The sequence below is a fragment of the Protopterus annectens genome, chromosome 9.part0 (assembly GCF_019279795.1).
Source record: "Protopterus annectens isolate FY-2018-M chromosome 9.part0, PAN1.0, whole genome shotgun sequence".
NCBI lineage: Eukaryota > Metazoa > Chordata > Ceratodontiformes > Protopteridae > Protopterus > Protopterus annectens.
This window is the reverse complement of record NC_056743.1, coordinates 1,431,536,038-1,431,552,142: the sequence shown is the minus strand read 5'-3', so window position 1 is coordinate 1,431,552,142 and position 16,105 is coordinate 1,431,536,038. Positions and strand designations below refer to the sequence as shown.

Here is a 16,105-nt window from a genome sequence, read left to right as displayed (position 1 = left end):
CATGCAATCCACTGGTGAACACCACTACCAGGCCCGTCTCTAACAGTGTGCCTCAGTACTCCTATTCTGGGCAGCTGCCTGTTTCTTTGCTTGATTACACTACTGACTGCACTTTTTATCGTGTTCTCCTTATTTAATACTGTATTTTAATACTGTAAACTAAACTGCACTGTTTATTACTGCATTTGTCTGCTTATTGTGCCTGCTAATTCACATTTTATTACTCTTTTCACTGTTTGCAAAGCTTTTTTTGCTATTGTAACTGTTTGCAAATAATTGTTGCTACTTTTCACCATTTGCAAAGCATCTCTTCTGTTTTCCCACCAAGCAGTGTTTTAAATAAATGATTTCCTTGCTGTTTAATACATTCTTTAGTGTCTCACTCTGGTTGTTCTGCTGTTTAAAACATTTTTTGTCTCACCTAAATTAGTGTAGCTATAGCATAGTCCAGATACAGGTTTGCTGCATCTAGGTCTGTTGGTAGCGGCTGTTGTATTCTAAGCATATTTTCCAAACCATCTTTGATTGGAACAGGCCTTGTGAGAGAAGTTTGCTGACTGTAACCTGTCTGGTGAAAGGTGATTGGTCTACAGCTTGCAGTAAAGCACTCTCACTGGTTCTTTTGAGTTTTTTTTTAATTTTCTTTTAAAGTTTTTAGCTTTTTGTATTTAAGCCCAGAGTCTGAGTGAGTTTCTGCATTTTTGAACCGAGCTGAACTGAGGTGGGCTACCAGCTACAACTCTAAGCTGAGATAGCAGACAACTAGAGGCTGCTGAGCTTCACAAAAAACATAAGATGCCTTTTTTTTCCTTGATTATATTATTTACTGCATCTTTTATTGTGTTCTGCTTATTTACTACTGTACTTTAATACTGTACACTAAATTGTACTGTTTCTACTGCATTTGTCTACCTTACTGTGCCTTTTAAATTGTGTTGCCAGGTGGTACGGCGGTAGCGTTGTTACCTCACAGCAAGAGGTTTGCCTGTTCGATTCTCGGCTGGGCTTGGGAGTGCCTTCTGTGTGGAGTCTGCATGTCCTCCCCGCGGTTGGGTAGCGTTCGAAAGACATGCGTGCGTAAATGGGTGTGCCTTCGTTGAAGGTTGGGTGTCGATCTGGCACCTCGGCGTTTCGTAAAAATCTACTGCCAATCATTAACAGTTCGGAGTTCTGCTGTGGCGACCCCTTACCAGGAAAAGCCGAAAGACAAACAACTGTGCCTTTTAAATTGTATTTTGTTGTAGTTTACACTGCTTGCAAAGCTTTTCTTTGCTATTTTCACTGTTTGCAAAGTAACTGTTGCTACTTTTCAGTGTTTGTAAAGCATCTGTTCCGTTTGTTCTGTTTTCCCGCTAATCAGTGCTTTAAATAACTGATTTGTTTCTTGTTTAAAACATTCTTTACAGTCTCATTGCTGTTTTTCTTCTGTTTAAACCATTTTTAGTGTATCACTGGTGTTTGAAACATTTTGTTTAGTGTTTGCCACCTAAATTAGTGTAGTTAATAGCTGTAGCATAGTCCAGATACAGGTCTGCTGCATCTAGGTTTGGTTTGTAGTAGCTGTTGTATTCTGAGCACATTTTCCAGTCAGTCTTTGGTAGGGGGGCTTTTACACACTTGTGAAAGAGGTGTGATGATTGGTACTGGGCTTGGAGTAAGCACCCTCACTGGTTCTTTTGAGTATTTTACATTTTTTTTTAAGTTTTTAGCTTCTGGTATTTAAGCCCCACATTTGAGCGGGTTTCTGCTTGTTTGCACAGTTGCGCTCAATAGCAGGACAGATAATTTCAACAATTATTTCCTTAGATACAGCTATAACACATTAGTGTAGTCCTTGTCTTTAGTACATTTCCAGTCTATGAAGTATTGCTAGTGAGCTGTGACCTATTAAACCACCAACCAAAAACCCCATCAAAAATACCCAGCTACAGAGCATCTCCTAAATCAGTCATGAAAGCACAAAAGCACCCCCTCTTTGCGTTAACAGTTCTTCGAACCTAGCATTATGGACAGTCGACTACCTTTGTTTCTCTTGCCAGCCTTGTTGACTTGGGTCTCCTAAGGCAGTATAGCAACGGCCTCATGTACACTGACAACCCTCTACTAATAACTCACTCTAGTACACAGTGTGAGAGATGTATCTACACCAAGAATCTTGAATCCTTGCTCTCTCGAACTTGAAAGAGTAACACTTGAAAGAGTAACACTGAAGACATTGTCAACTCACCCACCACTACTCATGCACATAGTACAACTACAAATACACAGTATGCATCCAACACAAACCAACATACGGTGGAGGCTCTCTCACAAAATTTACCAAAACACTAGATCCTCCAAAACAAAACACTGCTACAACTAACAGTTCCCACAGCTCCCAAGACACACAGCAGCACCAGTGTCTCACTTACCAAGCTCTTAAGGCGTAACACTCAAAAAATGAATTTTCTTGTCATTGGAGACTCCACAGAAAGAAGCACATGGATGTCCCACTCACCAGGTTAGAAAAGGAGGAAGTCATGGTCAGGCTGCTTGTCCAGTGCCAGGATTTGTCAGATCATTCGAGCACTCACGTGTCTCAGCAACAAGTACTATTATGATTCTGTCATAGCTCATGTTGAACGACCCAAGATGTACCTCACTGGACTATATGAAGACAAACATAACTGAGCTCTCAGAGTATGTGTCAGGCTGGTAATGTCTCTAGCTTGACCAGCATATTACCCTCACCTAGAATGATGCCACACTATAAACAAAAATTATTAATTTAAATAACTGGCTTAGCTTTTGGTGTCATTCAAAGGGGATCCAGTTTCTTTCAGCCTGCAATAACATACTAAACCTGGCTGCTTTGCCAGACATGGCTTGCACCTGGCACCTCTAAGCTTTTGGCTGCTGGCAAAGGCTCTTGCCTTCCCCATAGTGCCTTTTTAGGCAAGGTTTTGAAAACAAAATTGCCGGCATGAAAATTGCCAACCATAACAAAATAAGAGTTATACTGGTAAATGCTAGGAGCTTAAACCAAAAACTGCACACCCTGGAAACACTTCTATCAATGGAGGATGTAGATGTCTGTGCAGTCACAGAAACCTGGTTCAAGGCTTCAGACAGTACCCCGGCCTTGCAAGGCTACAATGCCTTCCACTCTTACAGACCACAAAATTAATGTGTGAGAACAAAAGGCAGTGTTTCTGTCTATATTAGAGCTACATTCACGTCCCAACTAGTTAGACTTGACAACTCCATGGAGTTGCTCCAAGTCCAGATTACTGTGGGTAAGACCCCCTTTCAAGTCATAGCTAGTTATAAATCCTCCTCCATGGATCATGTACATGAGCCTATTTGATCAAACTGGAGTCAATCCAAATACTGTCAAACACTCTGGTCATGGGGGATTTCAATTATCCCACCAACTGGGAAACCTACTCTAGCCCCGGACTCACTAGCACAAAAGTTCCTCGACTTTGTTAACTCAAATGCCCTGGAACAAATTGTTCAAACCCCCAACAGCAGGAACAAACATACTAGATCTGGTCCTCACTAACATGATAAACAGATGCACCACCAAAACTGTAGGACCCTCAATAGTTAAATCTGACCACAAAACAGTCACCTTTGAACTGGCATTAACACCAGAATTCACAAAGGGCAAAGTCAGACTAAAAAAACTTTACCAAAGCAAACTATACCCTCCTGGGGAAAGGCATAAATGCATTCCAAGCCCCACCCCATCTGGAAGTGGTAGGTACACCAAAGTTTACACTAAAGCCCTGTACAATCACTTGTATAAGTGTTTAAACTCGGCTGTTCCAGAGAGAATCAAAGCCAGAGCCCCATGTAAAAACAAGCCACCCTGGTGGATTACATCAACAAATTTACAACAAATGCAAAAAGTTGCTGTCTAAGAAAACTAAGGCGAGGCCCCAAAAATGGAAATGCAACCTTCTCAGCCTCAACAGGCAAATAACACACCATGTTAAATCCTCTATGGGTAACTGAGAAAAACTTCGCAATCACAGCCAAGGATAACCATAAGGCCTTTTTCAGCTACATACGTAGCCTAAACGGTAGGACCCAAGCAGGTGCTGAACTAGTGACTAACAGCATCACACACACTGCTACCGCAGAAATAGCAAACCTGCTAGCGGACAGATTTGGTGAAAATTTCACTCCATTGTCCTCTCCAAACTTATCACAAACCTTGTCCCTAACTTTCACCCCACCCTACATAACCAAAGAGCAGGTCATTAATGCCTCATCTACGTCAAACACATTCTCTATGGGACCAGACAGCATTCCAGGCTGTCTTCTAAAACTAAAACATGAACTAGCATCACCATTAAGTACCCTATTCAATCACCGCTTAACCACAGGCTTTGTTCCTGCAGAATGGAGAACAGCAACATTTATTCCCCTCCACAAAGGAGGCTTACCAAGAGACCCAGGGAATTAGAAACCCATAAGTCTGACCAGCCTTCATCTGTAAGGCCATGGAACATATCATGGACCTCATAAATACAGACATAGGTGACCTCCAAACCCTGGATCCAACCCAATTCAGCTTCGTCAAGGACAGATCTTGCCTGTTAAACCTGCTGGATTTCTTTGAAAATATGACCAGGGCCACTGATGAGGACAAATCTGTGCACATAGCATACCTCTAATTGGCAAAGGCCTTTGACACGAACCCACACTCAGGCATTACAATAAATTTAGCAAACTGAATGTAAACCCCTTTGTTGTAAGACAGGTTGCCAACTGGCTCACAAACCAGTCACACACTATCAAAGTGGGTGACTCCACATCAACCAACAGACCTGTCACCAGCGAGGTGACACACGGGTCAGTGCTTGGTACCTTAATGTTTGGTATATACTTCTCAGAAGTTCAGGACAAAAATAAGGGACTGTGACAGACCAAGTCTACGGGCAACTGTAAACCGGGTGAAAATACTGAATACCCAAATTATGTCAGTATACTTCAGGAGGGTCTTATGCAGACCACGGTAACAAACTGAATGCAAAGAAATGCATTATTATTCCCTTTGGTAAAAACAATGTCTCTTCACACTATCAAATTAACAACAATACCCTATATGTACCTAAGAAGTGGTATGGGGATGTGGGATCACAAAGTACACTGCAACCTTAACTTTGACCACAATGCATCTACTGTAGTAAGGAATGCTTTCTAAGCAGCACACTTGATTAGCAAAGGCATTACCTCTACAGCACAGGAGGTCATAACCCCTCTATACTTGTCATTAATCAGGCCCACAATTGAGTATAATGCTGCTTTTGGCATGTACTGTACAAAGTACATGCAGCAATTGGAGAGACCTCATGAGTTTCTAACTAAGAAGATCAAGGAACTCCAGCACATGCCTTACACAGACTGACTTAAGTCCCTGTCATGATACTCAGTATCATATAGACTTCTTAAGGGAGACTTATGCCTAGCTTACAGAGCAATCTCCAACCCAAACCTAATGAATCTGCTGCACATTTGTAAATCAAACGAGACTAGAGCTACCCATTTTAAAGACCTAAATATGGCCTGCAACTTGAATGGGACATGCAGGAGAAACAGATTTGTATCCCAGCGACTGCTGTCTTTGGAATAGGCTGCCAATTCATGTGAAGCACAGCACCTTTATGAAACTGTTCAAAATGAACCTGGACGAGTGGACTGGGCACCATATATTCTCACTGGGGATAGCGGACACGATCCTCCTGAACATGGGCAGTCATTACTAAATACAATCCTAGGTATTGACTAGAATATCTATGGTATTACACTGGGATGAAACTGCTAGGCTTGAAATGACCTCCTGGTTGATACCCTAATAACCGCTTATGATCCTATGATAGTTAAAATGAAGCCTCATGCGAGCATTCTGCATCACTGTTTGTCTGGCTCCTCCTCTCAAACCAGTTTGCCAATGGTAATGCTATTAGGAGCATAAACTCCAGATGGCACATATCTAAGGATCTCAAAGGCAAGTACAGCTCCCCTACAACAGTAAGGTCACCATTCCAAATCACAGTTACAAAATACAAAGTGAACTGCAATCCTATAGGCAGTCAATTTGTTGCTTACCACTCAGTGCAGGAGATGAAGTCTATGAGTTTCTAACAATCTACTTCCTGTAGTTCAGGTTTTGATTCCATCAACCTCCTTTTGTCTACTATATGATTCTGATCAAGTTGCTTAACCAGACATTGCCCTCAGATTGTACTTGAAATGGGGCACATGTATCTAGTGGATAACTAATTAGCAAATGAATAAAATCAAAGGTGGGCTACAACCCTGGTGCAGCTCTTAACTCAGCTGTGTATGCTCAGTTTTGATCTCCGATTACCACTTACCTTAAAAGTGTGCTCAAAGCAAAACTGTAGGCTCTTATTTGTGTGTAAAAATACAAATAAAACTATCAACTGACAGGCAGACGGATTGTGTTAATGGTGTCTTCCATCAGGCTGCATGTTTGAAGTGTGTCTGGTAAAAGTGTCTGTATCTGGAGAAATATTACAGAGGACAGACAGATGCACCATCATAGAGCAGAACAAACACATAATGCCAAGAACACACAAACACCTACTGAGGAGACAGATCACCCAAAATGTAGACGATGCAGTTGAGAAGAAAGAATACATTAACTGAAAATACAGTAACTGCACTGTGTTTATACACAACAGTAACTGCAACAACTTCCTTAATCAGACTGCATAAGCGCAGAGGCAAACAACTCTTTCACTCTACGTGGCAGTCAGTCTCCTCTAACTGTAGTAGAATAATGCTGAACTGGCCTTGTGTTTTTTTTTGCACAGAGTTTTGCCATAAAGCAACAAAATTTATAAAGGTTTACTTCATTGGGTATGTAATCATAATCAAACTCATCAAATGACATGCTGATCAAGGAGGCTCCCTTTCCCCACAAATGGTATGACCACATATGCTTTTATTAGTTGGGGAGAGGAATGGGAGCACAGCCCCCCATAACACCCCGGGCAGACTTCAAAATCATTAGTAAACACAATTTTTACATTGGTACAACTAGATGAACTGGTTCTTGAGTAAAACTAAATCCATTTCATTTTGTATATCCACACCTTTCATGTTTGCAAACTACCATTTTAAGTCTAAGCCAGCAAAACAACTTGATAAAAATGGTTAAAATGTCAATACCTTTTCTTTTTCTCCCTCTTCCTCTCCCTTTTTTCTCACTGCAGTTATCATCTTCCGTATATAACCTAATTGTCACTTCTGCTGGGGATCGTTCTCCGAGAGATGGTACATCTTCATAAAGAGGCAGCCCTTCAACATTAATAATTTCCTTAAGAGTCTTTGGGGTATATTTATTGTACAGCTTCCGGTCAAGTTTGCCCCTTCTTGGAAAGTTTGACCCTTGTCTTTCTTCTGTAAGCAAGTATCTATGATCAGCCATAGCCAGAGCCCGCTTAGACTCTAATGGTAACTGTTTCCAAAGATGTGCAAGCTCTTTGTAGTCATAGTTCATTTCACTTCTCTCTTTGGGAATCAGAGACTCTACATCACGGGCACTTATAGGACGAGGCCGTCTGTTAGGAATGGCCACTACAATTTTCTTCTTCTTCCCTAGATCTCCTTCCTTGTGTCCTGGCTTACTAGCAATTGGTCCAGTACTCAGCTGTTGCAGAGGAATTGTCTGAACAGTAGTCTGTGCCACACTCTGCTGACTTATGACAGACCTGTTTGTAATAACAGTGGGGTCAGTCACTGGTGGCTGCTTGACGTCAGAAGAATTCATACAAATAGTAGCTTGAATCACTGGTGAAGGTCTAACAGTGGAGCTGTTCAGTGAAACAGTAGACTGAATAACTGGTGTCTGGACAGTTACAGTATTCGTTGGTAATTCAGCATGACCACAGTTTTCAGCTGGTTCTTCTTTCAGTGAAGCCGGAAGTGCACCTCTCAATAGCTTATTGGTCACTCTTACCACTGCAGCATAATCATGATCAGTGTCACCCTGCTGTTTTACAACAATGTCTTCTGGTTTCATAACACATTTCTCTCTTTTTATGGTCAACTCATTAGCAGCTCCATCATTAGGTGGGACAGAAGGGGATTCAGGTTTTTGAGGGTTTGGTCTCCAGTCAAAATAGTCAGGACCCAGCAGCTCCAACAAGATCTGTGAAACACAAGCACATCACATGAATGTACTACTGTGAAACCTTTATTCAGATAAAAGAACACAGTAAGCATCAAACATGCAACATATAAATGACACTTTCGTCTGAAAGCCAGTTAAGTCCAAATACTTGGGATGGGGCATAAAATAACAGTGCAAGTGGGCAACATCAGCTCCTGTTTTTGCTTTAAGGTTGCCCTGCCATATGAATAAAATGCAAAAGCTTATTTTGCAAAGACATGGGATGACTTTAATCTGCTAACTTTTGCAATGAAACAAAAGCATACTGAATGTTTCTTTATATAGCCTCAGTGCTCCTACCAGCTTCAACCTCAAGGGGAGAGGGGATATATACATTACTCAGGCAAGGATTTGAAATCCAACTTTTACATTAAATGCCTACTAACAAAAACACTGCAACACTGACATTTCAGAATATATCTAAAAATAACAAACAAATTGTGTTTGTTTAAAAAATACCTTCATGACTTCTTGTTCAAAAATCTTATTTTACCTCAGACAAAAATGATAACCCAGGTTTTGTCCAACGGGTGGTTCGGTTCTGAGGGAGTCATAAGCTGCCTTTAACAATGTAAAAAAAAATCTGAAATCTGAGAAACAGTGGCCATCACAAAGATATTCTGAAAAACACTTCAACAAAACCAAAGTTATAGCTGCAGTGCTAACATTTGCCTTCAAACTAAGCTACGAAAACATTTTCTTTACCTTTAGTAACAGGCATAGAGGCACTAAGAAAATGCATAAAGAAGACCCCAGCACCAAATAATATGAAGAGATTCTGGTTACCAAAGCTTGGTTGTTGAGCAGCTTAGAGAAGAAAAAAGGAAATTTGTAACTTACATGAGAATATCCACTTTTAGATGACCTTATCTTCTAGATAACATTATTTTTCTATAAATAGCGGAAGTATCTTTCTGCCCATTTTCCACTTGGAGACTTCAGATTTTCCTGCTTAGTATGCTTTCTACTGCTTGCACAGACTGTTCATAGCTAGGTACTAGGCTATCTGCCCGAGGGCATTTATAAGCCTAGCCAGAGTGTATCGGCTTTCGCCGCCCCATTGATTAATTAACCGATCCTCTGTCAAGCAGAGCCAATGAAGTGATCTCAGGGGTGTATTTTCTGTTACCCATCCAGTGTTAGTGAGGGACTCTGTATTTTCTGTTACCCATCCAGTGTTAGTGAGGGACACTGCCCAATATAATTTGGAATTTTGTTCCAAAGCATGGGGAGCCTCTGTGACAGGAATCTATCCCTCCAGCATGTTCTATTTATTGTTGTGGCGAGGTTTAGCTCACTAAAGCGTATGGCTCGCAGTGACTTGGATTTCTTTAGGTGAAGCATGTCCATCAATTCTAAGTTGGACAAGGCTTTGTAAGTCAGGCAGAGATCACCTCTGAGTAAGCGATATGCCACTGAGTACAGCCGGAGTTTTTCAGTCGGGCTGCATAGGACATATGTTTGAGGCCAGTAATCCTCTTGGTGAGGTACATTTGTGGTCTTTCCAGCTGTTGGAAGTGTCTTGTGAGGTACATCCCAAACAGGGCATTCTACTCTATGATGGGTCTAATGAGTGATGAGTAGAGGGGCACTATAACCTCCTTATTTCTAGATGCGAACCCTTTAGTAATTAGATGGGCCACATAGAAGGATTTCCTAACTACTTTGGCAATATGATTGTCAGAGGAGAGATTACTATCTACCTGGGTCCCCAGATCTCTTATTACCTCTTCTGTATTAATGGGACTGCCACCTAAGTGGTAATTTGTGGGTGTTTTGTTTTTCCCAAACGGGATGACTATGCATTTTCTGGCATTTAGTTTGAGGCCATGACTTAGACACCAGGTGTCTGTCTCAGTAAGGCCCTTTTGGAGGATGTCCATGTCAGTCTGAGAGTTAATTATGGTTCCCAGTTTGCAGTCATCAGAGAACTTGGTTAGCCATAGTCCTCCTGTGTTTGCCTGTACTTCTGAGAAGTACATGCCAAACAGTAGGGGTCCCAGGACTGAGCCTTGCGGGACACCGCTTGTGACTGGTTTAGAGTCGGACCTGGAGTCCGCTATTCTTACCGAGTGAGTTCTGTCTGTAAGCCAATTGGCAACCCATCTCTTGCCGTAGGGGTTTATGTTCAGGCTGGTGAGTTTTTCTGTAATACCCGAGTGGGGAATGGTGTCGAAAGCCTTGGTGAGGTCAAGGTAGGCTGTGTGAACAACCTTTCCCTCATCTATGGCCTTGGTGAATGTCTCGAAGAAGTCAACCAGGTTTAGTAGGCATGGGCTGCCCTTAAAGCCGAACTGGGTCAGGTCAAGTGTTTGAAGGTTCCCAATGTCTTTGTTAATGAGTTCCATGATGATGCGCTCCATAGCCTTGCAGACCAGGCTAGTCAGGCTTATGGGGCGATAGTGACCAGGGTCAGTTGAGGCCCCTCCTTTGCGGAGAAGAATAACCGTTGCTGTGCGCCATTCTATGGGCACGTAGCCTGTGGAGAGGCTGAGGTTGAACAGCGTGTTTAAGTGGGGGGTTAGTTCGTTCTGTAGTTCGTGCAAGATGCAGCCTGGGACACCATCTGGTCCCACTGACGCTGTGTTTTTGGGTTTTGAAACGGCTGTTTTCACCTCTGCGTCTTGTGATTTTTGGGACACTACACTTTTCCGGTATTGTTGTGGGCCCTTTTGGAGGTGAGAGGGGGGTGAAGTTTGCACTGAATCTATCCTGCCAGGATGTTGGCAATATCAGTAGGGTCAGTATATTTTGTGCTATTTTGCACTAGTTCAGTGTATATCTGTGAATTGCCACTTAGATTCTTAACATAGCTAAAGAAGGCTTTGTGGTTATCTTTTGAATCCTTGGCTTTTTTTCATTCGAAGTTGGCCTTGGATGATTTCATGAGGGACCTTAGTTTCTTACTGATACTGATCAAGGAAGTCTTTCCTTCTTGGGATTTGCTTTTTTCTGAACTAGTTTCCTCCTTCTATTGTATAGCCTGTTTATTGCAGGGGTCCACCAAACTGGTTTCCTTCTCTTAGAGGAGCGAGTCTTGGTTTTGCTAGGGATGGCACGATCCATGCATCCTTGTAGGTGCTCACAGAGTGCATTTGTAAAGGTTTCTGCATCTTAGGCAGCGTTATCCTTTAGCGTGGGGGCTGTGAAACTTACCACCTCTGCCTTAAGTAAGGTGAAGTTTGCTTTAGAAAAGTTTTTTACTGTGGTTTCCTTAGTTGGGGGTGGTGGTGGGGTGTGGATATCCAGAGTGATTAGTTTTATAGTCATATAACCAGTGACGGGTTGACCTCCGGTGTGGAACACCTGTCGCTCATGTTGGTGATGACCAGGGTTCCAATATGTTTTCACCTCTGGTAAGGGAGTTTACCAGCTGATCCAGGGCATTTGAGTTGATGAATTCCAGGAAGTGCTGGGCCTGGGAGTTTGTACTCTAGTAGTTTTCCCAGTGAAGGTTAAGGTAATTAAAATCAGCCAATATCAGGGTGTTCGATAGGACCTACAAGTTTTCCAGTGTCTCCAGAAAGGTGGAGTGGTGGTCCTGGGTCATGGAGGGTGTTCTGTAGCAGGCCATAATTTGCATTGCAGATTTGCCCGATGTTAGTTGCACATGGATGATCTCAGAGGTACCATGCTACGCCACTAACCTGGAGGTGTAGGTATCCTTGATGAATATGGATACACCCCCTCTTTTCGTGTTTCGGTCCCTGTTCTCTGGCCGAAACATGTAGTATGAGTTGTAGCCCGGTAGTGCTGGTGTGCTCTCTGGAGCCTTGAACCAGGTTTCAGTTACTGCACAGATGTCGATGTTCTCCATACTGAGGAGTGCTTCGAGCACGTGCATTTTGTGATTTAAACCCCTGGCGTTGAGTAGCATAACCCTCAGTGCTGTTTACGGAGGTGGGTTTGACTTTTGAACCATGCCTAAAAAAGGCACTATGGAGGCAGCAAGAGCCTTGGCCAGCATTCGAAAGCTTAGGGTTGACAGGTGCAGGCAGTCTCTTGTGAAGCAACGCAGCTTGTCGAGCATGTCATCTCAGGCTGACAGACACTGGATCCCTTTTGAATGACACCAGAAGCTTAGCCAATTGTTGAAATTGATCACTTTTTCTTTATACTGAGGTAACATTCTTGGTGAGGGCAAGATGCTTCTCAGGATCAGGGTCATACCAGCCTGGGCTACATGATCAGAGAGCTCTTCCATGTCTCTTTTCCTTTTCATGTAGTTCAGGGAGGTACGTCTCAGGTCATTCACACCAACATGAACAATGACAGAGTCATATTTGTACTTGTTCTGGAGTGATCTGAGTGCTTGTGTTATGTGGCGGATTCTGGCTCCCGACAGGCAGCTAACAGTAACTTTCTGCTTGTCCAGCCTAGTGAGTGGGACGTCAGTGTGCCTGAGTCACCTATTACTAGTGTGTTAGGTATGTTATTTCACCTTAAGGGCTGTGATTGTGCAGCACACTGACTTTGTGTTTTATGTGTTGTCTGGTTTGTGACTGGAGGTGCAGGTTGTTTTGAGGTCTTGGATGCTTTTGCAGGTTTTTATTTAGAGCCTCCGAGTATGATTTTGTGTATTTATGTGTATTTTTTGCCAGTGCTGTTTTAGTAGGTCTGTGTGCGGCTGGAGGTGTGGTGCAAGTGTTAACCTTCTCCTCTTGACTGTCTGTTCCAGTCTTAGGTGGAGAAAGCTTAGCTTCCAGTTTGGCTGTATAATTGCATCTCTCGCATATGTTAGTGTTTTGTGGTAGGAGGAGAGGGTTGTGTGTGTCCATGAGGCAGTTGTAACAATGCCTCAGGTTACCCAGATTCACCAGCTGGACTGGAGAGTGCACCTGAAGTTGCCCTTTGGTCATGCCTGAATAGCAAGGTGAGCTGCTTAGTCGCTTGGTTGGTGAGGAGTGAATAAAGAGCCTTGCCCTGGTGGGCAATCAGTGTCAGTGTATATTACTGCTTGCTATTAGGTCTGAGCAAGTGCTGGGCTGTAAGATGCTTTTTGAGTGCTTAGGCTGAGTTAGACTAGTTTCAAGGGAAAAACTGAAGAGGAGACTTAGTGGAGCCGGGAATAATTTAACCGTAGCTAACCGGCACTGTATGGCACAAAATCGTACAAACGCAGTTTTTATAGTAGGGAAATGAAAGAGAAATTAGCCCCAAATGGCCAATAAACTACTCCCTTCTGGGCTTGAACCACTGCTCCAGGGACAGACAGGTTGCTCAAAGCTCCCCTCTCTCACAGATGAACACAGAAACTTCCTTCTATCAAGTAAGGTATGGGCAACTCAGAAACTAGTATCACAGCCCTGAATTATGCAATAGCCTGAAAACGACTAGACTAACTTAGAAAGGAGGGAAACAAGGAATTTTTTTTTTGAAAAGATAAGGCAAAAACAGTAAAAAATACACTTAAAATAGCTTTAAACGACTACAAATTATCAGAAAAGGCTCTCGCACTTTAGTGTACAGCCTACAACAGTTAAATTATTTAAACAAAAAACAAAAGTGCAGGCAGTCAAATAAGTACAATATGTGAAAAAAACAAGCTTTTAAATCACAATAAAAGCTGGAAAATCTGCGTTTAGGCGGAAAACAGTTAAGTACAGAAAGAAAGTACAGAAAACTGATACTTAAATCACTCCAAAGTCTCTCTTCTAAGCTAGAAAGCTTTTATCAGTTTAAGGCTTTCTAGTGCTACCCAGTAGGTTAGTTACAAGAAAGATGGGAAACAAGTGCAGATGTGGCCTTTTAAACCAGAAAGTTGAAAGAGACGGACAAACTGTCCAAATGGTCACTAAACTACAATTTCTGGGCCAAGAACCTCTCCTCTCATGGTAGACAGGCTACCTAGTGCTTACCACTCCCACTGATAAGCTAGAAGGCTTCCCTCCAACAGAGAAAGGCTTGGGGGCTCAGAAGCTTACTAACAATCCTATATACAGCAACTCTGTAACTGGACTAGGTTAGTTATAGGAAAGATGGGAAACAGGCACAAGTGCAGCTTTCAAACCAGAACGTTGAAAGAGATGGAAAAAACTGCTCAAACAGCCAGTAGCTACAATTTCTGGGCCAGGGACCTCTACTCTTGTGGTAGATAGGCTACCTGATGCTTACCACTCGCACTGATAAGCTAGAAGGCTTCCCTCAAACACGGAAAGGCTTGGGGGGGCTCAGAAGCTTACAAAGAGTCCTGGATACAGCAAATCTGTACCTGGACTAGACTAGTAACAGGAAAGGCAGGAAACAAGCGCAAACACATGCTTTTAAATCAGAAGGTTGAAAGAGATGGAAAAGCTTCCCAAACGGCCAATAGACTATAATTTCTGGGCCAGAAACCACTCCTCCTGTGGTAGATAGGTTACCTACTGCTTACCACTCCTACTGATAAGCTAGAAAGCTTCTCTCCAACACAAAAGGGCTTGGGGGGCTTAGAAGCTTACCAAAAGTCCTGGATACAGCAAATCTGTACCTGGATTACACTAGTTATAAGAAAGGCGTTGACTAAATGCAAAACGGGCTTTTAACCAGAAAGTAGAAAGAGATGGAAAAACTGCCCAAATGGCCAATGAACTACAATTTCAAGGCCAAAACTCACTCTTCCCATGGTAGATAGGCTACCTAGTGCTTACCACTCCCACTGATAAGCTAGAAGGCTTCCCTCCAACACAGAAAGGCTTGGGGGTCTCAGAAGTTTACCAACAGTCCTGGATACAGCAAGTCTGTATCTGGACTTGGCTAGTTACAGAAAAGTCAGGAAACAAGCTTAGAATTTTTTTTTTTTTACAGAAAAACAGCTAAAACAGCAGTAAATATAATTTAAATTGTAGTGCAGGCCAGCACACCCAAGTGTGTAGCAACACTACGACAAATACAGTTCAAATAAATGCAATTAAATTAACAAATGACTAAAAAACAAGTGCAGAAGGCAGTAAATTAGAAGGCTACTAACAAGCAGTAATAAGTGCAGGGTAAGAGCAACTGAACAGATAACAGCACACAGAAGAGCAACTAAGACAGTTACAGTAAGAGCAGCTGAATAATAAAAAAAATATATATATATATTTTTTTCTTGTACACAATAAGCAGGGCTATTTTGTAGTGGGATAAGTACAGAAGTGTAAGATACTTAGCTTAACAGGAAATATTCAAGAGCAGGACAATGAAATCAGAACACTTGGCTATGCAAACTTTTTGTGACCCATTTCACAGGTAGAATTTCATCAAGTAATGGTTTTCCTTATAAGGAAAAAAAATGCTACTCTTGTGCCTGCGAAAATGCTGACATTAAATGGAATGAAACGTGTGAGAGAGAGTGTGTGTGTGTGTGTGTGTGTGTGTGTGTGTGTGTGTGTGTAGTGTGTAGCACATGCATGTGTGCATATGTACACAAACATATTTATATGCATGTGTGTGTGTGCGTGTATATTTAAATATATATAAATATTTAAATGTATATATATATATATATATATATATATATATATATATATATATAATATATATATATATATATATATATATATAATATATAAATGCATACATATGCATGTGTATGTATGTATGTATATATATATATATATATATATATATGGGCTCACTTCAGAAGCTCGAAATACTGAAATTGTGAATTTCAGTATCTTGAGCCCAAGAAGTCGAATCCACATAACAGCGAATGTTTAGAAGCGCGAAATTCAAAACCTCGAATACCGGAGGTTTTGAATTTCGTGCTTCTAAAGTTCTGCTATGGCCATGTATTCAGGTAAGTGTGTGTGTGTGTTAAGGGGTTTGGGTAGGGGCTGTGGTGTGTGTCAGTGTGTTTTGTTGCTGTGATGTGTGTGTGCGAAGAGAAAGTAGCTTGTGTGGTGGTGTTTTGCGCGCGTTTGTATGTAGTGCGACCTCGGAGTGAGAATATTT

The 16,105-nt window shown here is 42.0% G+C and overlaps 1 protein-coding gene across 3 annotated transcripts in view; it reads right to left on the bottom strand.

Annotated features, from left to right (window-relative positions):
* The window catches only part of LOC122812109 (myoneurin-like), a 947,405-nt gene that overhangs the window by 530,382 nt on the left and 400,918 nt on the right, over positions 1-16,105 (bottom strand). For all 3 annotated transcript variants that reach the window (XM_044084390.1, XM_044084391.1, XM_044084392.1), the window contains exon 5: positions 7,189-8,170. In XM_044084390.1, the coding sequence (XP_043940325.1) occupies positions 7,189-8,170 (982 nt within the window). The remainder of the gene's footprint in view (positions 1-7,188; positions 8,171-16,105) is intronic.